The following is a 22,583-nucleotide window of genomic DNA, read 5'->3' as shown; positions in this document are numbered from 1 at the left end:
TCGGACAAAAAAAGTCAAAATTTTTTTTGACCTCCAAAAGTCATAAAAAACGTCATAGTATAGTAAGGCGTTTTTTTCGGACAAAAAAAGTCAAAATTTTTTTTGACCTCCAAAAGTCATAAAAAACGTCATAGTATAGTAAGGCGTCAAAATCGGACAAAAAAAGTCAAAATTTTTTTTGACCTCCAAAAGTCATAAAAAACGTCATAGTATAGTAAGGCGTTTTTTTCGGACAAAAAAAGTCAAAAAATTTTTGGACCTCCAAAAGTCATAAAAAACGTCATAGTATAGTAAGGCGTTTTTTTTCGGACAAAAAAAGTCAAAAAAATTTTTTTGACCTCCAAAAGTCATAAAAAACGTCATAGTATAGTAAGGCGTTTTTTTCGGACAAAAAAAGTCAAAAATTTTTTTGACGTCCAAAAGTCATAAAAAACGTCATAGTATAGTAAGGCGTTTTTTTCGGACAAAAAAAGTCAAAATTTTTTTGACCTCCAAAAGTCATAAAAAACGTCATAGTATAGTAAGGCGTTTTTTTCGGACAAAAAAAGTCAAAAATTTTTTCGACCTCCAAAAGTCATAAAAAACGTCATAGTATCGTAAGGCGTTTTTTTTGGACAAAAAAAGTCAAAAAATTTTTTGACCTCCAAAAGTCATAAAAAACGTCATAGTATAGTAAGGCGTCAAAATCGGACAAAAAAAGTCAAAAAATTTTTTGACCTCCAAAAGTCATAAAAAACGTCATAGTATAGTAAGGCGTCAAAATCGGACAAAAAAAGTCAAAAATTTTTTTGACCTCCAAAAGTCATAAAAAACGTCATAGTATAGTAAGGCGTCAAAATCGGACAAAAAAGTCAAAAATTTTTTTGACCTCAAAATGTCATAAAAAACGTCATAGTATAGTAAGGAGTCAAAATCGGACAAAAAAAGTCAATTTTTTTTTTGAACTCAAAATGTCATAAAAAACGTCATAGTATAGTAAGGCGTCAAAATCGGAAAAAAAAAGTCAAAAAAAATTTTGACCTCAAAATGTCATTAAAAAACGTCTTAGTATAGTAAGGCGTCAAAATCGGACAACAAAATCAAAAAAAATTTTTTACCTCAAAATGTCATAAAAATGTCATAGTATAATAAGGCTTCAACTTAGGCCAAAAACTTTTGACGTTTTTTGACATTCTGATGTCTTACAAAAATATGACCTTTTTTTGTCCCACAACTGTTTTAGTGTTATTTAGGTTTAAAATTCTTACATAAATTAGGGCGTGGTTACCTGAGTCACAGCTTTGTAGACAGGAACTGGCAATTACCTCTCTGTTAAAGCATCGGCAGGGCTAGGTGGCTACATACAGAGTTACACTTGCAGCAGCAGTGAGAGGTGGAGGGAGAGCAGGAGGGGCAGAGAGATAGAGATCCAGGGGCTACAAGAAAAAACAACATCGATGTCTTAGCAAGGTATAGTTAAGAAAATGAGTGACACCAGGAAAAGAAGCAAAATCTGGAATCATTTCAGTTAGAAAGGCAGAGTCTAGAGTCTGCACAAAAAGAATTTCAAATATAGCCAGCTCCACAAACAACCTGTTGTTTCACTTTAATTTTTTTAAAAGAAAAAAGCTAAAAGTTTAATATTGTTAAAAGTTCAATTGTAAATAGTTGTTTTTTGTATTTTTAATAATTTATTTTTATGTGGAGTGAAAAAATAAAGGCATATTTATACAATCAACACACACACACACACACACACGGGTGGGTGGGTTTAAAGATGCAGGGAGGTTGGCTGTGACGCTGTGGTTTGAGGAGCCGTTCAAAACACTTCATCACAATCGCAAAATATAACGTATAGTGTTAACACCGGAGGCAACAAAGTGGGGCAAACTTGTCACCGGTCAAACGCAGAATTTAAAGATACCGGCTTTATATTTACAACTTTAACGATGCCGCGTTTCCTTCACCTAAACAGAGCTGTAAAGCCAAACAACACTCAGAGTCCACGGTGATTTTGCGCCGTCCAGTGGACAAACCGAGAACTACAACAAAACATTAGAAAACAAACATGGCGGCGGCTACGACGAGACTCGTCTCAAGGTTGACTCTGGTCACTGGTAAATTTTAAATACGCATCATTCAGTGTGTTTAGACGAGTAAAGGAAACCGCCGGGCTGCGGTTTCCTTTCAAACGGATGTTTTTACGTCGCGCTTTCGGCCTCAGTTTCTGTCAGTTTAAACCAACAAGTCAAACACAGCTGATGTGTAAAATAAATTTGAACTCTGGCTGAAGTTTGGTAAAGTTTGTATGAAAAACGCTGTAGTTCGTCAGCTTCTGGGTTTGGTTCTATCAAGTCAAAGCTTTGGTCCTGATCCTTACAGTCAAACAAAGTAGAAGCTTACGACATGAATCGAGGCTGATTCAATTAAATAATTTGGACAATAATCAGAGCTGCAACTTCATATTTATTTTTTATTATCGATTAATCTGCCTGTTATTGCCTGGATTCGTCGTTTTATCTCTAAAATGGCTGAAAATATTGGGAAAAAAATGTCAAATCTTCCAACGTCTTGTCTAAAACCCAAAGATATTTACGATCGTATCAATCAGAGAAAAGCTGTGGATCTTTGCTTTTATAGAAGCAGCAACTGGTGAATGTTCAGCTGATGAGAAAACGATCAGAACAATCTCAGATTAATTGTTATCATCGATCATTTCAGCTGTGATATAAATAATAATTGACCGTCATTTATCATTTGTAGAAGCTGATAATCTACTCTCTTGAGTTCTGTGTGCAGTTCAGTTCGCAGTGGATATGAAACAGATGTGTCTGGGTGCACATCAGGTTTAGTGCAAAGAGCTGCTGCTGGGTCCACATGGAGGCCTGAACCTCAGGGCTGATGGGGGACGATCAGTGAAATGAAAATATCTGTTGTCCAGGTTAGTCCCCTGTCCTAGTGGTGGGGACTCCAGGGACACATAGTCACTGACCTCTCCTCTTCTTACCCAGGGGGAGGCAGTGGGATTGGACGGGCCGTGTGCCAGCGTTTGGCCTCTGAGGGCGCCTCCGTGGTGGTCGCTGACATCAGTGAGGAGTCAGCCAACGAGACACTGAGGAGCCTGCAGAGTGACCTCAGGGGACAGGGTCACATGGTGGCGGCAGTGGATGTCTCGTCAAAAGAAAGCATAACGAGGCTGGTCACAAGTATACAGGTGTGTGTGTGTGTGTGTTTTACACCGTTTCCATTAAAGTCGTAATCTGCAGGGACTGTTTCACATTTTCGTTTTTCCTTCTTCTTTCCTTTCTCTCCTGGTAACAGTCCGTGTCCTCCTCTCGCTCTGCAGACTCATTACTTCCAGCCTCCCTCGGTGTGTGTGAACGCAGCAGGCATCACCCAGGACGACTTCCTGCTCAGCATGACGGAGGAACAGTTTGACAGAGTCATCCAGGTCAACCTGAAGGTACGCACCTGTGACGCCTGCTCTGAATCCCCCGTCGCTCCACGACTGGAGGACGAGAACAGGCGCAGATTTGGACAAAACCTTCCTGGAATCTCTGTCTCCTCTCGGATTCTGAAAAGTGTCTGGTTAATTCTGAAGAAGTCAGAGAATATAGGGAAACGTTTTAAATATGTTATAGTATAGTATCAGCTTGTTTTTTAAATCCTCTTTTATCTTTTCTGTGAGCTGCTGATTTCTAATCACGACAAATCAAACTGCAGCAGAATCCAGACTTTAAATCTTTTACAAACTAAAAGTCACAGCAGCTTAGAGATGAAATTTTCCTTATACCTTATGTCAGGGTGAAATCTCTCCTCCCATGTCGCTTCCAGGGCTCGTTCTTGGTCACACAGGCTGTCGCTCAGGCTCTGGTGGCCTGTGGAGCACCCAAAGGATCCATCATTACTGTGGGCAGCATCGTGGGAAAGGTGAGATACAAGCAGACCTGGCAGGCACGTCAACATTTTTTTCCACGTTCTCGATATTAAGCTGAAACTTCTAAGGTTTTGTGCAGAAATCCAAACAGTAAGTGTGAAGGTTGCATTGTTCTGAACTGTTAAAGGTTAAAGTTTGCCACAGATTTCAGGACCCGGTAAAGGAAATGATCTGTGAAAGCATCTGAACTCAGGCTGCTAACGTGAAAAGCGCGTGTACAGTGATACAGAACCTAATGCACTGCATGCTCGTGTCTGTGTCTGTAGGTGGGAAACATGGGGCAGGCGAATTATGCCGCCTCAAAAGCTGGAGTGGAGGGTTTAACCAGAACTGCTGCCAAAGAGCTCAGCAGGTGAACAAAGTCTGATAAAGTCTGCTAAACTAACAACACATGGAGACACACTGAGCTGACGTAGAAAGAAAAAAACAAAGAACAACTCCCTCCTCCTGTCCTCTGTCTCCTGTCCCCTGTCCACAGGTTTGGGATTCGGTGTAACTGCGTCCTGCCAGGATTCATATCGACTCCGATGACGGATAAAGTACCAGAGAAAGTTATTACCAAGGTACCGCACACACCCACACTTCATATATCAGGTGTGAACTGCTGTATTCTGACCACTGAATAACTCACAGTTTGATTTGGTTGAACTGTCAAACTGCCTCTTTCTCCCTCGTATCTTCGTTTTCAGTGAAACTGCAGTGACAGCCTGGTTAAACATCTCACGTCATGTTTTATGTTTTTCAGATGAAAGCCTTGGTGCCTATGGGAAGGATGGGCGAACCTGCAGGTCAGCTGAGACACGTTTAGCATGACTGATCTGTCTCACAGATATTTATAATGGACATTACATGTCCACTGTTCTACTCTTACAACAAATCTAGAATCTAAAACCTCAGACTTTCTCGTTGCATCTACTGCAGCTAAACCACTTAAAATATTTTCCTACTGTGCTCTTTACGGTGTAATAAGGAGAGGGGATATGGATCGTACCTGGTCTGTACGCTTGTCTGACGTGAACGGTTTCCATCACTTTATCACAGAATTGACTTGTCCTTCTCTTTGTCCTCCTGCTCGTCCAGAGGTCGCCGATGTCTGTGCCTTTCTAGCCTCGGATGATTCTCGATACATCACGGGAGCCAGCATCGAGGTGACAGGTACAGTGCGACTCAGTTCTTAGATGTTTTCTGTAAAAACACACTGACACGTGTCCCTCAGCTAAATCTTTATTAACAAATATGTAAATCGTGTGGTAAAACTCACCATGAGTCTCTTTTTCCTGTGGTCAGGTGGACTTTTCATCGGCTAAAACAAGTGCCTGTCACACTGATGAAGACCAATGGGAGGCGAGTCCCTTCATAGTTAATTTAATTGTTAAAGGGGTCCTTGTTTTAGTGGCTCTTTAATCACTGTTTGTGTTTTATAAATCTGGATGTGAACATGTACTGTACAGTGTAAAGAAACTATTTGTGCCAATAAATTACTTCTGTTTGTGATGGTGTGGTTTTAATTTGAATCTATAAAGCTTAAAATTTAAATATCTTAATTTATTCTCTTACACTTTTATAAAGAGATGATTTTGTCTTTGATTCTCTAACTTGGTCTGGAAGGGGGAATTGAACCAGCTGCTCCAGATCTGTAGACAGTTTTTAGAGGTTTATGTTTGCAACTGTGCCACTTCACCACCAGAACCTCTTCTCATGTTCTTTGTTCTCTGAGGATCTTTGTAGTGTTCACCTGGAAGTTACCTCATAAAACTGCTGAAAGTTAAAGGACTGATCAGGCTTTGAACCACTGACCTCTTTCTCTTTAGGCATCACTTAACTCACTGAGCCACTGATCCCACCTGTATTTGGAAACTTGTGGAGACAGTAGAAACACACGTCACAACCAAACCACAAGATAATAAAGAGAAAGCCTCTACACCTAACCCCCCCCAAAAAAAAGTTTAGCTGAAGGTGTCAAAAATAACATCTGCTCACAACTATATTAAAACACAGCTGGTCGACTTTCAAGCTTGGAGTCACAAAGGGAACCATGTGTTTTACATTAACATTAATTAATTACCTAGAAAAACGGATACAGACATGAAAGAATATAAAATACTCATAAAAAGATGCGGTGTTGTCTGTTTTCTGCTGAGGTGAAACACAAAAGCAGACGCATAAAAATAAGCTACACCTTTTTCTCCCTCAGTGAGAAACAGCGCCGTCTTGTGGCCGTTTGCAGTAAAGAGAACTACTGATGAGAGGTTTGGAAGAAAAACAAGAGGCAAGCAGCTCTTTTTAAAAAGATTATATATTACAGAAACAGGAATTTTAAAAAATTTTACTTACACACATTTTAAAATAATACTTTTTTCTCTTTTCAGCACCATATTTTTAAGTTGAAATGTTTGTCTTCAGCACAGTAAAAACAAACAAAAGTTGAGGTCATTCTCTCTGGAGAATCTCGAGGACAGATTTTTTTTTTTCTTTTTTTGTTAAGGCTTTGGCCATCCCGCCCCGTTTCCCTGCTATATTAACAAAAAACAACAAAAGAAACTTTAAAACAAAACAAAAATGAATCCAAACCCCCAGTATGATATCACCCAGTCGCCACTTTATAATACTTACAAACAAAAATCTTATTAATCACTCTGAATCCCTCGGTGGCTCTGACAGTTGTCTCCTCCCTCTCACAACCTTTCCCCTTCACGCTGTGGTCTCACACAGAAATTTACAAGATCAGAAGATTGTGTGGCAGAATTTTTAGCTGACTGCGTAAACGGTTTAAATTTCAAAGCTTAAACGAAGCAAGAACCAGAGCCTGAAGCCGACATACACCAAGTCAAACAGCAGCAACGACACGGAACATGTGACAGAACTGGAGAGTCACCATTTAATCATTACAGTGGAAGCAAAATTTAACAGCACAGTACAGTCGATGAAAACACTAAAAAGGGATATTACAATAAAATATGGCCACAGATTCTTTGGTTGCACAAAAGGCGTTTGGACAGGGCGTGAACAGAAGCACCATGACTCAGGCTGGCAGTGAGTTTAACATGTGAGACACTCGCTTCAAGTGTCAGCTACAGGAAATAAATACAAATGAAATATACCACATTTGACTGGAATATTTGGTGGTTCTTCTTTTTTTTTAAATGTCAAAGCACCCTGTTTGTTTTAAATAAATACAATAGAATATCACTATTTCTGTACAAATGGAATGTAATGCACATTTTCCCCAGTAAAAAGCTTCATGAAATCGTAAAAGAGACTAAAGAAAGTGGACGACTGAAGACTAAAACCTTTATGCTTTGGTATAATTAGCACCTTGCCACACAGTTTCTTTCAGTAAAGCATGCGTTTTATTCACTGCTGCAAGAAAATAAAAGAGAAGGAGGGAACTTTTAATCTGATTTACACGTTTAAACCCTGATGATGTTCTGTCAGAAAATGTCTCCTGGATGGAAAACAATAATCAAAGTACCCAGAAAGTGACTCGGGAAATACTGGACTGTGGTAGTGACCCCCGGTAGTTTGACTCACGATTTAAAGAGGAAGAATCAGCCCTTTAAAAAAAGGCACCATCAACATGCAAGTACAAAAGCATCAAGTTTAGCACAGTTATCAAAAAACAATGGCTTTTAAATTCACTGATTCAGGCACCGACACAGCTTCACTGCCTCACTGCAGCAGGCTTTGTCCAATGTTAACAAATGGACAAAGAGAATTTTGCTGCTCTCAGGGATGAGGACAGACGGTCCAGTTAAAAAAAGAATCCATTAACTTCACTGCATAACCATCATAATCATCTGCTGGTATCATTTAGTCAGTTCCCTCTTTTTATTCTGCGTGGAAACTGGTGGCTTTAATTCTTTGGTTTGGTTTCATGTGATACGACAGGAGCTGAGAGTTTATCGACATTTTCAATGTGAGCAACATGGTTTGACAGGTCACTACAGAACAGGACGACCGGGGAAGTTTGCCCTTACAGATGTGGCACAGATGTTTATGTCAGCCACAGGAGAATATCTGCGACCGCGGGCCGTCAGTTTGGTGTCTTCTGCTTTGGTTTGACAAGTGAAAAACAGATGAAAAGCTGATTCAACAACTTTCAATTCTCAGCAACTTTTTATCTGAATGACTGGAGGAATAAAACGCCCCAAAAAACGCCAAAGACGTGAACCCAGACACAGTTTAACTGTTCAAAACATCACAGATGCAGAGCTCGTGGGGGCTTCTTGTCATCAAAGGCTAACTGTCAAACAAGCTGCTCACAGTATGAAAGTGGGATCAAAGAAATCAAAATGATGTTTGAGCGTGACCCTTTTTTTTGGGGAAGAGGAGGGGGGAGGTAGAGCAGGTGAGATGAGTGGAAAAAAAAAGAGAGACAGCGGGGAGGAGAGAGGAGTGAGAGGGGGATCGGAGACGGGGGGACGGGCTTCAGGCCTGAAGTGGCCGGCTTGCTCTCCCTCTCAGGCCGGCCCCTGGTAAAGAAAACACTTTTTATTCCGAAGAACGCTCTCCTGGTTTTGTCTTCCTTTCTCGCGGATGTGCGCCGGAACGATGGTCTCCTCTGCGCGAGTTTTTTTTTTTAACTTCTCTCCTCTTTACTTTTTTTTTTTTTTTTTTACGTCCATTAATTGTTGGGAGGATGTTGTTTTCCTCAGGCACGTACTCGAGGGTGAGTGCGCGTTTGTCTCACAACAGCATCTGTGTGTGTGTGTGTAAGAGTGTGTATGTCTGTGGGTTTGTGTGAGTGTGTTTCGTATCATTTACAAGTTAATTTACAAATTACTGGGCATGTATGTTTATCATATATAAGTGTGTCTCTAAGTGCACGTGTGTGTGCGTGAGCATTTGCATGTGTTGTTCTGTGCATGCTGTGTGTCTGTGTGTGTTTTTAGCCTTGGAAACAGACAGGTCCCACTTCAAAGCCAAACTGCTGGTTGCTCTCCCCAAAGTCTGACACCTTGATATCCAGCAGAGGGAGATGCTCCACCTGTGGTGTGTTGATCTCCAGGACTGTCCTGTCAAAGCCCTTACGATACTGCAGAGAGAGACACGGAGACAAAGACGCGTGTCAAAAATCAGAATCAAGATATTCACACGTGGCATGATTGTGACTGTTTGTCGTTGGCTGTGAGCAGAATGAGACTCAGTAACCTGCTTTGACCAGGGCAGAATCAGTGTGTGTGTGTGTGAACTCACAGAGCAGCCATCCACCAAGGCTTTGATGTACGGGTTGGTCTCGTAGCTCAGCTCCTCCTCGTTGGCGCCCTGGAGGTGCAGCGCCCTGTCGTAGCTGTTCCTGGCACTTTGGTCGGCCCAGGCCACTGAGCGGTGGCAGTGGTAGGTGAAGTTCTGGTGGGCCTGGACGCTCAGGAGACGCAGGAAGCCCAGCTGGACCACGCCCACGGGCTCACCGTTAGAGTCCACGTAGGAGAACTGGGAGGAAGAGGAAGAGGAAGAGGAGGGAGTACAGAATGGTAAAAAGGGGAGGAAAGAGAAAACACAAGGTGAGAACAAAACATGCAAATATATACTCAGCTAAAAACAGCCACAGTCTCTCAGCCAAGATTACTAACCTTACTACCAGTGGCGAACTGACTGTACCAGGATCCTGGAGTCTCTTTGTCCCAGGAACTCATCTTCACCTGCCACCAAAAACGTCCACAGTACGTATTATTTATTTACACCCAAATGGATCATTCCAGTCCCTAAAATGTTTAGTTTAACGGATTTCTTAAATTGCTCTCAGGGGTTTTATATATGCTGATTCGGTGGACTGACCGGGCTGACGCTCTTGCTGGGATACAGGCACGTCTCTGCTCCGTTAGTGAAATTACAGAAGACCTTAAAGGAGTCTCTGGAACAGCCCTGGTTGGGGTCGATCCAGTATTCTCCTGCAGAGGGTGACAGAGGCGCGAAGCAAGGTGTAAAAAATATCTTAGTAAGTGTTTTTTTATTTGATTTTATTTTTTCAGTTCTTTAGGTAATGTTGAAATGTTGAAATGACAAAAGTGGCCAGGGTCAAGTCTCTTACCGTCTTTGAGGTCTGGCTGGCTGAGGTGCAGGTCCTGGCAGGTCCGGGCAGGACTGTCCTGGGTGCCCAGAGGGAAACGCATGGTCTCGATCTCCTGTCGAAGTGAGTTGAGAGAGCCGAAGATCTCCTCCATGCCTTCGCTGCCCATCAGGAACTCAGCGCCAGTGGCGTCAGACGCAGGCATGTCGGGGTCGGACTCGGGGAGCAGCTGGCTGGCGTCGATGGAGCGCTTGGACTTGGGACTCCTCTGGATGGGTAAGGGCTGAATGACCTCACCTGGTGGGCCCTGGGAAGCAAGTTTCCATTGTAATCAGTTAAATGCTGATGATCGGTGAGGTCAGAAGAATTCAAATGATGGATCCTACTTTTCCTGCAGAAAGGTGAGGTACTTACAGGAGGTCCAGGAGGTCCTTGTACACCTTTTTCTCCCTTTGGACCAGCTCCTCCCTAAACTCAGCAGGGACAGGAAAGATTTGAGACACATTGCAGCATTAAATCAAATTCAATGTATTTTTTGTGGACAATTTCACTCATATTGTGGTACAGACTTTTAAAGTATACTCACAGAAGCACCCTTAGCTCCTTTGATACCTTGAGGACCCTGAAAAAGATACGAGGCTTTAGTTTTATGATGGTGACCATCCCTCAACTTTTAACCACTGGCACTATTTACTGTGAAACCAGAAAACAGTGTGGGAACAGAGCCAAGGGGAAGAAGAAAGTTGAAAGGATAAAGAAGTTAACTTTACTCACAGGCAAACCAGGAGGACCAGCAGGGCCAAGGGGTCCAGTGCCTCCAGACATTCCCTATAAAACACATGAGACACAGCATGAGAACATAACCTCATGAGTCAAAATGATTGTGTCTTTAACAAGTGACAGAAGTCAGACTCACAGGCTCTCCTTTGGGTCCGGTGGATCCCTGAGGCCCAGGCAGACCTCGGTCTCCCTTCTCTCCCTGCTCTCCTGGGGGTCCAATGAGACCGATAAGACCTGGGTGTCCCTTCTCTCCCTTGGCACCGGGGTCTCCACGCAGACCAGGCAAACCAGGAGGTCCCTGCAGGAGGAGAAGAGGAGAAAGAAGAGATGGAGCAAAACTAACTTTACAGCTTTACTTTAACAAATGCAGGAAAATAAAAGGTATTGTGATCTTACGAGGGGTCCAGGTGGTCCTTTCTGTCCAGCAGGTCCAGGAGATCCTTGCTCACCCTGAAACACAGACACATTTAGCAGGTGGCCATCCAACGCACCACAGAACAAATGTTAACAAGTTAAATATCATATTGTCTAGTTGCTCCATTAACAAACACAAAAATAATTCAAAAGTTTTGCTGACCACTGATCCTGGGAGTCCTCTGAGGCCTTCTGTTCCTGGTTTTCCTGGTGGGCCCTGAGGGCCGACGGGGCCAGTTTTTCCTGGAGGGCCAACAGCACCTGGGTCTCCCTGTAAACGATGACGATAAGATTAAACATGATTAAAATGTTTTGATAAATGATTCCTAAATGATTTATCCAGGGATAATTAATGATCATCAGCGGGGACCTTGGCATCTTCAATCCTTTTCTATACTGTTTCCCATGAGTTTAGACTTTAAATGATCTACATAGAACCAAAGGGAGTTGAAAAACGGAGAAGCTCTAGACTCACCTTGGTTCCCTTCTCTCCCTGACGTCCCTCTGGTCCTCTTGTTCCAGCAGGACCCTGGAAAATAAAACAAATATAGTAAGTTTTACTCTGTAATTTCAGATTCCATCATTTATTCATATCTATGGCAAGAAAGATCAGTACAGCAACTGTGCTGTTCATACGGAGGTGGCACCAAATGAGGAATGCGACCTTACCCTCTTTCCTGGGGGGCCGGGTGGTCCGTTCTCACCAGGAGGTCCAGGTGAGCCCTGTAACAGGAGGCAGAGAGGGAAGATTGAATCGACTGAGACATTTTATGATCCTTCATTCAAGTTTCAGCTTTGCTGCATCTAGTGACTCACAGATTCTCCTGCTTCACCGTCTTCTCCTCTCTCTCCCTTGGCGCCATCTTGACCCTGAAGTAAAGCAGATCAGGGTTAGTGATTTTTCTTCTTCTTGTTCAGTAAAAATCTCAAGACATTAAAAACAAGCTGAACTGAGCTACTGGCAGCCCTGCAGCCACAGGCAACATGGTGTGAAATACTCAAAATCCAACAGAACATATTATTGACATGATGCTTAAACAAAAAAAAAAAGATACTCACTCTGGGTCCAACCTCACCAGGGGGACCAGGATCACCAGGGAAACCAACAGGACCCTGAAGTTAGAGAAAAAGAAAAAGAAGATTTTAGAGAGAAATTGACTGGTTCATAAGTCAGCGGAGTCTGAAGTCACTGATCCGTGTGCCACTGTGATTATATGTGTGTTTGTTTGTGCGTGTTTCGTTGTGGGTGTCATACAGGGTTTCCTTTGGGTCCGTCGTCTCCAGGTCGTCCTCGTCCTCCAGCAGGTCCAGCAGTTCCAGGCTGTCCGGCCTCGCCCTTCTCTCCACGCTCTCCACGAGGACCCTGGTGGCAGAAGCACAGAACTCTTTGATAACTCATGGTCACTGCTGAAGTGAAGGCACAGGGGAGACGGCCTCAGCCCACAAGCTGTTCGGTTCAGACACTCACCTTCTTTCCGGGCTCTCCTACAATTCCAGGTGGTCCAGCCTCACCAGGCTCTCCCTGTGGAGCAAACAGCATTTCTATTAGTGATCAGGGAACAGGGCTCATACAGAAATATCACTATAATGTTAGAAAAAAAATTTCTTTAGTTCTGCACCTTCTCTCCGATAGGTCCAGGATTACCCAAACCACCTGGAGGACCTTGAGGACCCTGAAAACCACATAAAACTTCTCTTTTAGTCTCATTTAACATGTTACCATTGACATTCAGTGTTCCAATGGTGAAATTTTATCAATGAAATCTGTAAACACTCACATCAGCACCGTTGGGTCCAGCAGGGCCGCGGGGTCCTGGGGGGCCCGGAGGACCCTGGAAACAGAAAGAGGGTTGTGCTTTTATCATCACGTAGGAATTTGTTGTGATAAAAGAAGTAACTGAACCAGGAGTTATGCTAATCACGTGTTCCTGAAACTCACCATAGGTCCAACGTCTCCCGTCTCTCCCTTCTCACCTGATGGTCCTGGCAATCCCTGCAGGACAAGAGTGAAAGATACTCAAAGTTCTAGTTTAGAAGAAGACTTCATGTAAGTCTAAAATAAAGATCTAATAAAGTAAATGAGTATTATGGATGATTGGGGTTTTTACCTGCAGTCCGATGGGTCCCGGGGCTCCTGGGAACCCTCTGGTTCCTTCATCACCTTTAGCCCCAAAAGGCCCCTGCTGGCCCCTCGGTCCGAGCTCTCCATCAGCACCCTGCACCACAGAGGAAGATTAACAGAAATTAAGAATTAGAGATAATAATGAGTCAGCTGAAAACATTGTCTTTAACTACTCATGACTGGGAAAATTCCCTGCCACACAAGAAGTTTTGGGTTTAACTCAACTAGCACCAAATGCATCAAATTGCAAGTCCATACAACCAGGAACAAGTACAAACAACTGGCACTGTGAACTGTCCGGCTGTTTCCTCGAGTTAAAGTTTGAACTTACAGCAGGACCGGGCTGACCGACGGGACCCATCGGCCCAGGTGGACCAGGAGGACCCTACCAATCAAAAAAAGACAGTGAGCAAATTAACAAAACAGCAACAGTACGAGAACCAGCATCATTAGACAATTTAAATTGTGACAAATAAATCTTCGGCCTTAATGCTAGTCACTGTCACTCACATGCTCTCCTTTCGCCCCCTTGGCGCCTTTCTGACCAGGCTCTCCAACCTCACCCTGAAACAACAAGAAAACATCACGTTACAGCAAAAACCAGTCTGAGACTGTGCTGACCTGAGTGAGGACTGAGCCACACTGGACTTTACGACACATGACTGATAAGGCAACTAAGGTGGTTTTTAAAAGGAGGTGCTGGTGTGAAGACTGTTGCTTAGAGTTACTGGCCTTGTCTCCGTCCTCTCCGGGTACTCCAGGCGGTCCGGCAGGGCCAGGCAGACCCACGGGACCCTGCACTCCATCACGACCTGCCGGGCCAATAGGGCCTTTCTCACCCTTAACAGGAGAACAGGAACAAAGAGGAGATTCAGTAGCTGATATACTTTCTTTGAATGGATCAATAATGTTTTTTCCAGAATACTTACAGGAACTCCCTTCTCTCCAGCGGGTCCAGGAGGCCCCTGTGGTCCTGGTCTGCCAGGAGGTCCAACAGGTCCAGCAGTACCAGCTGGTCCCCTCTCACCAGGAGACCCCTAGAAAGGTACAGTATCACTGATTGGGTTAGCAAGATACTAGTGTTTTTTTTTCTCCATTATTTGGAGTTAAGGTGTTATGAAAGTGAACTTTTCATATGGTTTGAAACTTACAGCAGGTCCAGGAGGTCCGGCAGGTCCTTCACTTCCCTTCAGTCCTCCACCTCCCTGGAAGAAAAGACAAAAAGGGGTTAATCAGTCATTTTTCACGTCATGTCAGCTACACACTTTTATCCAAAGCTCAATTTATAGCTATTAAGCTTAAATATATCTATTCAGTATTTCTCTTCATCATACTCACAGGGGTTCCAGGCAGTCCTCTCTCTCCAGGGAAACCTCTCAGTCCTGGGGGGCCATCTTTACCGGGGCCTCCTGGGGGTCCAGGGTCTCCCTTGGTGCCCTCTTTCCCTGAGGGACCAGGAAGTCCCTGCTCTCCGGGTGGACCTGGGGGTCCGGGGTGGCCGCGCTCGCCCATTGGGCCAGTCTCTCCTGATGGACCCTGTGAGGATGGAAAAGTTGTATTTTCATAAAAACCTATGTGATATATTGTATCAGTCATTACAAAAATGATGCTCCATGATGAAAACACTCACCTGAGGTCCAACAACTCCAGGGGGCCCAGGTGGACCCATTTTACCTTGGAAACCCTGGAGGACATAAACTCAGTTAACAGATAATCTACGAAATACTGAAGGAACAATGTAGAAATATAGATTCAAACAGTCCAGTGCACATCAGCACTGAACAACCTTTAAGAAGAGTAAAAAAAATAAAATAAAATCAAACTTACAACTTCTCCTCTCTGCCCAGGGTGTCCAGGCAGCCCATCCTTTCCTGGTGGTCCCTGTAAGGAAGCATCAACTAAATATCAAACATGAATTAAATCTCCACCTTAGTAGAGGGTTTTCTTATGAGCAAGAGGGAATAGCAAACCCACACTGGAATAATGTGCTGCTATTATCTAATGAGCAGTCAAGTGAAACCACCTTGAACATATATAATATATCAGTCTACAAGAAACTGGTATGAAAACATTTCTTACAGGGGGTCCCTTTGGTCCGGGGAAACCGTTGGCTCCCTGAGGCCCGGGCAGTCCCTGGAGAGACAACAACATATGATATAATAAGAACATATAATCAAACAGAAGCATTCCGTATGTTACCTGAATCTTATAATATGAGGCACTGATTTGAATGTAAACTCTGACCAAACACAAACCAGCAGGACACGTCACTGTCGTGTAATGAAAGTTAAGTGCTTACCCTCTCTCCAGGAGGACCAGGGGGGCCATCGCTTCCTGAAGTTCCCTAACAGGAAACAATGAAAAAAATGACAGTAAATAAAAATTCCATCACAAACTAAATTACAGAGGCTTCACTTCAGTTCTGTGCCAGGTTATTTTGAGGCAAAGGTCTAAAACAAAAAATGTATAAATGGATTTTTTAAAAAGTCCAATTTTCCCTGAAATTTCAATGTGACAACCTGTTATTACATTTACAAATAAAACTTTCCAAGTTTGGGTTCCTTCAGTTTAAGTACAGTATGTAACGATTATGATTATGATGTGAACAATATGATGTGGATAAATTCAGTGTGTGGACAAACCTTTGCTCCTGGTTTCCCGGTTGCGCCCCTCGGTCCTCTCTGCCCTCTGGGCCCCTGATGGTCACACACAGTGAATGTATTCAATGAAAAGCCTTCATCAGTCAGAAACAACACAGATGTGGTGTCATCTGTGACCACACTGCTCCTGACGTGTGCTTCAGGACCCTGTGACATTACTGTTGTGTGTGTTTACACATGTGACAAAGTGAAACAGGTTTGAATTTCAATCAGCCTGATGTTAAGTTATTCTTTGATACCAAGAGCAAACTGAAAGTAAAAGTTTTGTCTGTGTTCAACCGAATGAATAAATGAATGAATGAATAAATGGATGAATGAATCAGTGGATGTGAAAAGGTACCGTTGGTCCTCTTTGTCCTCTTGGCCCTGGTTTGCCAGTGAGACCCTAAAAAAAAAACAAAAAAAACAAAACAATTACAGACTCAATCCACCAGGTTAGATTGTCTGAATAGTCTGAAGCAAACTCTTCCACAGAACCATCGACTTACCCTTGTTCCCTTCTCGCCGTTGGAGCCAGGGAATCCTGGGAATCCAAGAGATCCCTAAAAAGCAAATCAGCATCTCAACATCAGAACTGTTTATCACCACACAGAGGCCTGCTGACCACTAATGTGTTACCTTGGATGAATAAATGAGTCACGGTGGATGACAGATGCTGTGCGGGCATTTCCCTTACCTTGGGTCCTTGTCTTCCAGGATATCCAGGAAGTCCAGGTACGCCAAGTTTACCCTGGAATCCCACAATAACATTATAAATCATTAACTTCAATTGGTCACAACAGCTGTAATTGTGTTTAAGGATTACTGACCTGTCCACAACAAATTGTATTATATACCTCAGAAACTCAGATGTATAGTATAAGGCAGTGAAAGGCCATGATTCACTCAATTCTACATGTAGTATAATCATTCCATGAATCAATGTCACAACCGTTTCACTCAAGAGCACAAACAACCACAAGAGGGCAGCACAATGACATGTTCTCGCCTAATGTGTGATAAAAAACAGGGCCTTCCTATTATTTTAAGAAAATGGGAAATATCTTGGTAAGTTTCTGGGAAATTTCCTCATTTGCAGTTTCAGTAGAATTTTACAAAAAAATAAACAAAGCAGAAAATGATGCTCCAAACAACATCAGTAACTCAACTCATGTTACTAATAGCCAGTCATGTAATCTTGTCCTCAGTGAACGAGTCATACCTTCTCTCCAACTAGTCCAAGTGGTCCGATCTCACCGGGGGGTCCGACGCGACCCTTTGGCCCCTCTGGACCATCTTCTCCTCTGGGTCCTGGTACTCCAAGTTCACCCTGTTAACAGGTGACAAAGCAAAACCATCAGAATAAACCAACACAATGTGTAAAAGAGTAGTAACTCAGAAAACACAGAAAAGATGTAACATGACAATGAACAAGTTAGTCAATCAGTCCCGGCCTTCATCCATTCATCCTTCAGTCTACCATCAGTCCATCTTACCTTCTCTCCCTTTGAACCAAAATCTCCTTTAATTCCAGGGAAACCATCTTCTCCCTAAAAACACAAACAAACATAAATATATATATTTACACATGCAGCAAAACAATATATCAGAGCCTTGTTTTAGATTTTAGGACAAAACACCTTCAGACAGGACCTGCACATGTCCTTTTTTTAAAAAAATTTAGTATTATGCTTTTGTGCATCAACAAAAAACTATATATAGCTGTAGTTTACCAGAGTAATTGCCATTTAAGAGACGGTATTTTTGAGTGAGTGAATTTTGTGATATTCTTTTGTAATGAATCACTTACCTTCTCTCCTTTGTGGCCCTTCAGACCACGGATCCCTTGACCTCCCTGCAATCAGAGCGTTAAATAATCAGAACGATGATGTGCTCAGGAATATCTAAGTCTTGTGTTGGTTCAGTTTGTTTGCACATGCAACACAAAAAAAGTGACTGAAATTGTGCAAAAAGACTTGAACAATTAGACACAATAAAAAAAACTGTTTGCTGATTTCTAAGAGCTACCTGACAAAAATGAACTGACCTTGATGCCTCGAGGGCCAGGATAGCCAATAGCTCCCTGGGGACCGCTGGGACCCTGGAGGAGGTCAAAGAAAGAAGGACGAGTTGACAACACAATAAATACCTTCAAATACACATACATGTTGGATGGAAAGAACGTGGTGTGAAGGGGTTATGAATGGCACCCACCTGGTTTCCTTTGGTGCCAGTAGGCCCCTCCTTTCCTGGGTGACCCTGAGAAGAGAAGACAGAAAGCTCAAGCCTCAGGAAGGAAATCTGGTGTCGGTGGATTCAGCTTAGTTCCATTGCAATGTCATGATATTTAAAAAATTAAAGAAAAGGAGGAGAGAAACGTACAGGAGGGCCGTCAGCGCCAGGCATTCCTGGCAGACCTGGTTTTCCTGTGGGACCCTGATGGAGGAGAACACAAGATGATCATGAGTGAAATAAATCAGTGGATATAAGGCTCCATAAACAGTACATTTCAAATGTAACATAACTGGACAGAGTCTTTATTCAGTATTGGTCTGTTAAACAGATGCACTTCTCTGTAGGCTCCACTCCAGTCCACAGGGTGGTGCTATTGAACCAAAACCTGTTTGGTAACTTCCATAAACCACCAGAAAAAGATTAACATGAACCAAAAATGTTTTTAGAGAGTTGAAATTGCCGCCGCCTTCTTTTCCGTTATGAGAAGGAGGAGGAGGCAGAATCTCAGTGTTACTTCAGCTGCCATTATCACAGGGGGACTGTGGGTTCATTAGTGAGACAGGTGCTAGTAAGTACATTTTTTAAAAACCTTTGGACAGGGCCAGGCTAGCTGTTTCCAGTTTTTCATTCATATTTAACAGTCAGACATAAGAGTGGCATCAATCTCCTGTAACTCTGGACAAGAAAGCAATGAAACATATCTGTAAGTGTAAGAGAGACAGACACCAATAAAGAGTGATCACAGAGCAGCAGCAAGTTAGGTATGTAAATAAAAATCATAAAAATCTTATTTTTACAGTCTGGCTGATTTTTTTCTCTTTTACATCTCTACATCATGAGTGAAAGAGGTGAAACCGGGGAAATCAATAAGTTCATACTGGTTATTCTATTGTATTGTATTCTTACTTTCTCTCCTGGGGGTCCGATGGGTCCCTGAGGTCCTGGCATTCCCTGCAAAAATAAATAAATCAATCAATAAAACAACAAACACATGAGACATATGCATGCTCAGTGTCACTGTTTCCTTTTGTTGTTGTGTGCATGTGTATACATGCCTTTGCTCTTTATCACACTACTGTCCTCTGTCTCACCTGAGTTCCTGGGGTTCCCTGCTGACCTGGAGGTCCTGGCTCTCCTTGGGGACCCTGAGAGACAGAAACAGAGGAAGATAAAGTGATGACAAATGCAAAGGAAACAGCAGGAGAAGCACCGCTAATTATCTTCTGATGCAAAAGTACAACATTATTCAATAACATGACAACTTAAAGTGACACTGACCAAGTTTCCTTTGGGACCATGGGGCCCGTCATTTCCTCGTACACCCTGAGAGGAAGAGGAGATGAACAGAGAGAAAAATCAGAAACAGAATCAGAAACACTTCACACAGCTGCAAACACTAATATCTGACTAATAATGTCTTTAGATTTGTGGAAAATCAGCATCACTTAAACTCAGCTGCTTAGAGGGGATCTCCACCGAATTTACAAATACATGTCTGTTTATGAAGTTTGTGAAAAAAACTTCTGTGGAAATCTGTGGAGCATGTTTTTTAAACTTCTTTAACCAAACAACACCAGTATATATAAATATAATGTATGAGTGTCAGATGGATCCTGTGGACTTGGCTGCCTTAATCCTGGGTGATACTGGGTGTCTTGGTATTGTTTTGAGGTGACTGCGGGAACGTAACACGTTCATTTTTAGATTACTGGTTATCCCCGTCTTTGTATCAGGTCAGAGGGTGGTGTCTCAGGAGGTGCTGTGGGTGTTCTGTGGTCATAGAGGGATAAAACAGTGCTGTCAAAATAACAGCAGCACGATGTAGCGTGAAACTGTTTCTACTCACAGGAGGTCCAGGGATTCCAGGAGGACCTTTGGGTCCAAGCAAACCACGAGGTCCCTAGAGAGACACACACACGGAAGGGCACATTAGCTAAAGCATCATCAAACTAACAAACAAACAAACACAAGTATTTGTAAAAAAACCATACAGACTTTTTTTTAAATGATGCTATGGAAGTTATGCTCTTTGACAGCAGGACTCATTATTTTTAAAATATGACTAAATGTTCTATAAGATCCTTCTAACCAGACAAATGTTTTTCAGATGGTTTTTGGTTCCGTCCTCATGTTGATGGCTTGTGGGTGGATATCAAAAGATGGCATGCTTTGGCTTCTTTGCCCTGAGCATGTGCCCACAAACAATATAAGTTGATGCCTTTAGAAGTCTTATACAGTCCTTGCCTTAAAAAAAAAACTATCCATCTATCTATCTATCTATCTATCTATCTATCTATCTATCTATCTATCTATCTATCTATCTATCTATCTATCTATCTATCTATCTGTCTATCTGTCTGTATATCTGTATATCTGTATATCTGTATATGTATATGTATTTATTGTTACTTTATAACAGAACTCATGGGGAGCATTAGTGGCATACAACTAGACAATAAGGAGAAATTTAAAATCAGCTGGGTTGCCATGGAAACACTCACTGGTTCACCTGGGAGACCCCTGGGTCCAACGTCTCCGTCGTCTCCCTGGAAACACACAGAAACAACACAATCAAGGAGGGAAGGAAAGATGCAGCTGACTGAGGGCTATGACACAAAACGACAGATGCTTTGAATCGTGTCTCAGATTATTTTCTCGTGGCTTCGTACCCGCTCTCCGTCCTCTCCCTGAGATCCTGGGGGTCCCATTGGTCCTGTGTCACCCTGAGGAGATGAGAAAGTGGAGGAGTGAGGGATCAGAAAATTCTTCAGCTCTGCTCACAAACAGATTCACATTCAAGAACAAGAACAAAGGTTTGTTGACTTGTTCTGAACTGTCACGCTGTCCCTTTGCACTGTGAATGTCCTGCTGTTGACTCACCCTGTGTCCTTTGTCACCAGGCAAACCAGGAAGACCATCAAAACCACGGTCACCCTGAGAGAGACACACAGACATGTGAGGTATTATAACTGCACTGTAGAAGGTAGAGATGTGTCACATGTGAAGTTGATGCCTTAGTACTGAGTGTGAACTTTTGACTTGTAGATTCATCATGTTGACGATGTCCATTATGGATTGACACCTGAGAGAGTTTACCTTAGGTCCGGACTCTCCTGGCATTCCCCTGGCACCATCAGCTCCAGCACGGCCCTGTTACGAGGCAACCGGAGGAAAAATATCACCCATGTTTTTGTTTTTGACAGGATTATAGAGTTAATTTAACCAGTAGCAGTGCCTGAGCCTCTTTGAGAAGCAACAATTAATTCCTTAAAACTTTAATCTTTGGGTTAAACAAGCACTCAGCTAAATAAAGAAAGAAATTACAAGATAGGCCGACGGGTTTTTATACTCACTCTTCTTCCTGCTTTGCCCGGAGGTCCCATCAAACCCTGTGGTCCCCTGGGGCCCTGAGAAATGATTTATATGTCTGTGATAAATGCCTGTCATACCATAGATCTAACCTGAGTATATTACAAGTTCAATAATAACATGCATTGTAAAGTAAAAGGGAGGGTTAATTACATGATTTGACATAAATATTATTCAAATGATTTGATTTTGTTGAGAGTTCAGGCTGGGCGCAGTAAGTGTCTTTACCTGAGGACCAGGGTCTCCACCCTCTCCCTTCAGACCAGGACTTCCAGGACTTCCCTGAAACCGACAGCAGTAGTCATCACCATCAGAACCAAAACTATCTAACCTTTCACCCCTTAATGATGAGGAAGAAACATGAAAGCTGTTTTGCATTTGCGAGACTTAACAGAAACAGTGACAGTTGGCAATAACAACAACAAACGCTTTATATGTACAGGTAAGGGTCCAAATGACGTACCAGGGGTCCAGGGCGTCCAGTGAATCCCATCGGTCCAGGAGGTCCTTTCAGAGCCATCTAAAAAAAACATGAGCTTATAATCAGTGATCATGGAGGCACATTGCTGCTCGTGATGTAGGAGGAAAAGGAAAATCTCCTTTCACACTCATTATTAATCTGCCTGGGTGAGAATTTATTTTGTACTCATTAACCAAGATCATTATTGATCTTGACGTTATTACATCTATACACACAAAGTTCTTTAACAGACACAGAGAATCAGTGCCAGAGTCTGAAGGTAAACTGTCTGCACAGTGGACATGTTAAGTAAAAGTGATGACTGACCCTGGCCTGAGACAAGATGGCCGCTGCCTGGGCTTCCTGCGCAGAAACAACAGGACCCTTATCTCCTCCACTCATACCGAAACGGAACTGCAAAAAGAAAAAAACGAATAAGGATAAACTGAAAATAGCAACAAAAAACACTAATGGAAAATTACAAACAAAAACACATCAACAAACAAATCAAAACATGGTGGAGGGTTAATGGACTGTTGGCCAGTTTCCACTGTTTAATAAAAGCCAGCATCAAACCACTGTAGTGGATACACATAATGTTGGAGCTGACATCAGTTATGGCCGTTCGAACGTAACAG

The 22,583-nt window shown here is 42.7% G+C and overlaps 2 protein-coding genes across 6 annotated transcripts in view; one reads left to right on the top strand and one right to left on the bottom strand.

The window, feature by feature from the left end:
- The first annotated feature begins 1,986 nt into the window (after positions 1 to 1,986).
- Positions 1,987 to 5,410, top strand: hsd17b8 (hydroxysteroid (17-beta) dehydrogenase 8). The gene is made up of 9 exons (XM_041053534.1): positions 1,987 to 2,096; positions 2,991 to 3,193; positions 3,326 to 3,442; positions 3,814 to 3,909; positions 4,183 to 4,268; positions 4,395 to 4,479; positions 4,662 to 4,704; positions 4,997 to 5,071; positions 5,204 to 5,410. Exons 1-9 carry the CDS (start codon positions 2,048 to 2,050, stop codon positions 5,221 to 5,223), a joined length of 774 nt encoding a protein of 257 aa, XP_040909468.1. The 5' UTR covers positions 1,987 to 2,047; the 3' UTR covers positions 5,224 to 5,410.
- Positions 5,411 to 8,458: 3,048 nt separating this feature from the next.
- The window catches only part of col11a2 (collagen, type XI, alpha 2), a 37,248-nt gene continuing 23,123 nt past the window's right edge, over positions 8,459 to 22,583 (bottom strand). For all 5 annotated transcript variants that reach the window (XM_041053451.1, XM_041053446.1, XM_041053448.1 and 2 more), the window contains 53 exons: positions 22,273 to 22,359; positions 21,949 to 22,005; positions 21,714 to 21,767; positions 21,470 to 21,523; positions 21,213 to 21,266; positions 20,997 to 21,050; positions 20,786 to 20,839; positions 20,618 to 20,662; positions 19,963 to 20,016; positions 19,395 to 19,439; positions 19,208 to 19,261; positions 19,023 to 19,067; positions 18,264 to 18,317; positions 18,096 to 18,140; positions 17,929 to 17,982; positions 17,692 to 17,736; positions 17,378 to 17,431; positions 17,104 to 17,211; positions 16,579 to 16,632; positions 16,391 to 16,444; positions 16,243 to 16,287; positions 15,885 to 15,938; positions 15,542 to 15,586; positions 15,322 to 15,375; positions 15,070 to 15,123; positions 14,873 to 14,926; positions 14,581 to 14,778; positions 14,394 to 14,447; positions 14,172 to 14,279; positions 13,975 to 14,082; positions 13,753 to 13,806; positions 13,574 to 13,627; positions 13,229 to 13,336; positions 13,060 to 13,113; positions 12,899 to 12,952; positions 12,740 to 12,793; positions 12,589 to 12,642; positions 12,376 to 12,483; positions 12,180 to 12,233; positions 11,937 to 11,990; positions 11,790 to 11,843; positions 11,596 to 11,649; positions 11,284 to 11,391; positions 11,103 to 11,156; positions 10,843 to 11,004; positions 10,701 to 10,754; positions 10,513 to 10,548; positions 10,341 to 10,394; positions 9,948 to 10,233; positions 9,695 to 9,807; positions 9,490 to 9,558; positions 9,113 to 9,349; positions 8,459 to 8,951 (listed from right to left, as the gene is read on the bottom strand). In XM_041053451.1, coding sequence (XP_040909385.1) covers positions 8,805 to 8,951; positions 9,113 to 9,349; positions 9,490 to 9,558; positions 9,695 to 9,807; positions 9,948 to 10,233; positions 10,341 to 10,394; positions 10,513 to 10,548; positions 10,701 to 10,754; positions 10,843 to 11,004; positions 11,103 to 11,156; positions 11,284 to 11,391; positions 11,596 to 11,649; positions 11,790 to 11,843; positions 11,937 to 11,990; positions 12,180 to 12,233; positions 12,376 to 12,483; positions 12,589 to 12,642; positions 12,740 to 12,793; positions 12,899 to 12,952; positions 13,060 to 13,113; positions 13,229 to 13,336; positions 13,574 to 13,627; positions 13,753 to 13,806; positions 13,975 to 14,082; positions 14,172 to 14,279; positions 14,394 to 14,447; positions 14,581 to 14,778; positions 14,873 to 14,926; positions 15,070 to 15,123; positions 15,322 to 15,375; positions 15,542 to 15,586; positions 15,885 to 15,938; positions 16,243 to 16,287; positions 16,391 to 16,444; positions 16,579 to 16,632; positions 17,104 to 17,211; positions 17,378 to 17,431; positions 17,692 to 17,736; positions 17,929 to 17,982; positions 18,096 to 18,140; positions 18,264 to 18,317; positions 19,023 to 19,067; positions 19,208 to 19,261; positions 19,395 to 19,439; positions 19,963 to 20,016; positions 20,618 to 20,662; positions 20,786 to 20,839; positions 20,997 to 21,050; positions 21,213 to 21,266; positions 21,470 to 21,523; positions 21,714 to 21,767; positions 21,949 to 22,005; positions 22,273 to 22,359 — 3,975 coding nt within the window. In that variant the 3' untranslated portion in view covers positions 8,459 to 8,804. The remainder of the gene's footprint in view (positions 8,952 to 9,112; positions 9,350 to 9,489; positions 9,559 to 9,694; positions 9,808 to 9,947; positions 10,234 to 10,340; positions 10,395 to 10,512; positions 10,549 to 10,700; positions 10,755 to 10,842; positions 11,005 to 11,102; positions 11,157 to 11,283; positions 11,392 to 11,595; positions 11,650 to 11,789; positions 11,844 to 11,936; positions 11,991 to 12,179; positions 12,234 to 12,375; positions 12,484 to 12,588; positions 12,643 to 12,739; positions 12,794 to 12,898; positions 12,953 to 13,059; positions 13,114 to 13,228; positions 13,337 to 13,573; positions 13,628 to 13,752; positions 13,807 to 13,974; positions 14,083 to 14,171; positions 14,280 to 14,393; positions 14,448 to 14,580; positions 14,779 to 14,872; positions 14,927 to 15,069; positions 15,124 to 15,321; positions 15,376 to 15,541; positions 15,587 to 15,884; positions 15,939 to 16,242; positions 16,288 to 16,390; positions 16,445 to 16,578; positions 16,633 to 17,103; positions 17,212 to 17,377; positions 17,432 to 17,691; positions 17,737 to 17,928; positions 17,983 to 18,095; positions 18,141 to 18,263; positions 18,318 to 19,022; positions 19,068 to 19,207; positions 19,262 to 19,394; positions 19,440 to 19,962; positions 20,017 to 20,617; positions 20,663 to 20,785; positions 20,840 to 20,996; positions 21,051 to 21,212; positions 21,267 to 21,469; positions 21,524 to 21,713; positions 21,768 to 21,948; positions 22,006 to 22,272; positions 22,360 to 22,583) is intronic.

This window comes from Toxotes jaculatrix, chromosome 13 (genome assembly GCF_017976425.1).
Source record: "Toxotes jaculatrix isolate fToxJac2 chromosome 13, fToxJac2.pri, whole genome shotgun sequence".
NCBI classification, from domain to species: Eukaryota; Metazoa; Chordata; class Actinopteri; family Toxotidae; genus Toxotes; species Toxotes jaculatrix.
Note: the sequence above shows the minus strand (reverse complement) of the source record. Positions and strands in the feature narration are given on the sequence as shown.

Coding starts and splice junctions, on each gene's coding strand:
- hsd17b8 (XM_041053534.1), top strand. CDS start 2,048: ATGGCGGCGGCTACGACGAGACTCGTCTCAAGGTTGACTCTGGTCACT. Junction 2,097..2,990: donor AAGGTTGACTCTGGTCACTG/GTAAATTTTAAA, acceptor CTTCTTACCCAG/GGGGAGGCAGTGGGATTGGA. Junction 3,443..3,813: donor TCATCCAGGTCAACCTGAAG/GTACGCACCTGT, acceptor TGTCGCTTCCAG/GGCTCGTTCTTGGTCACACA.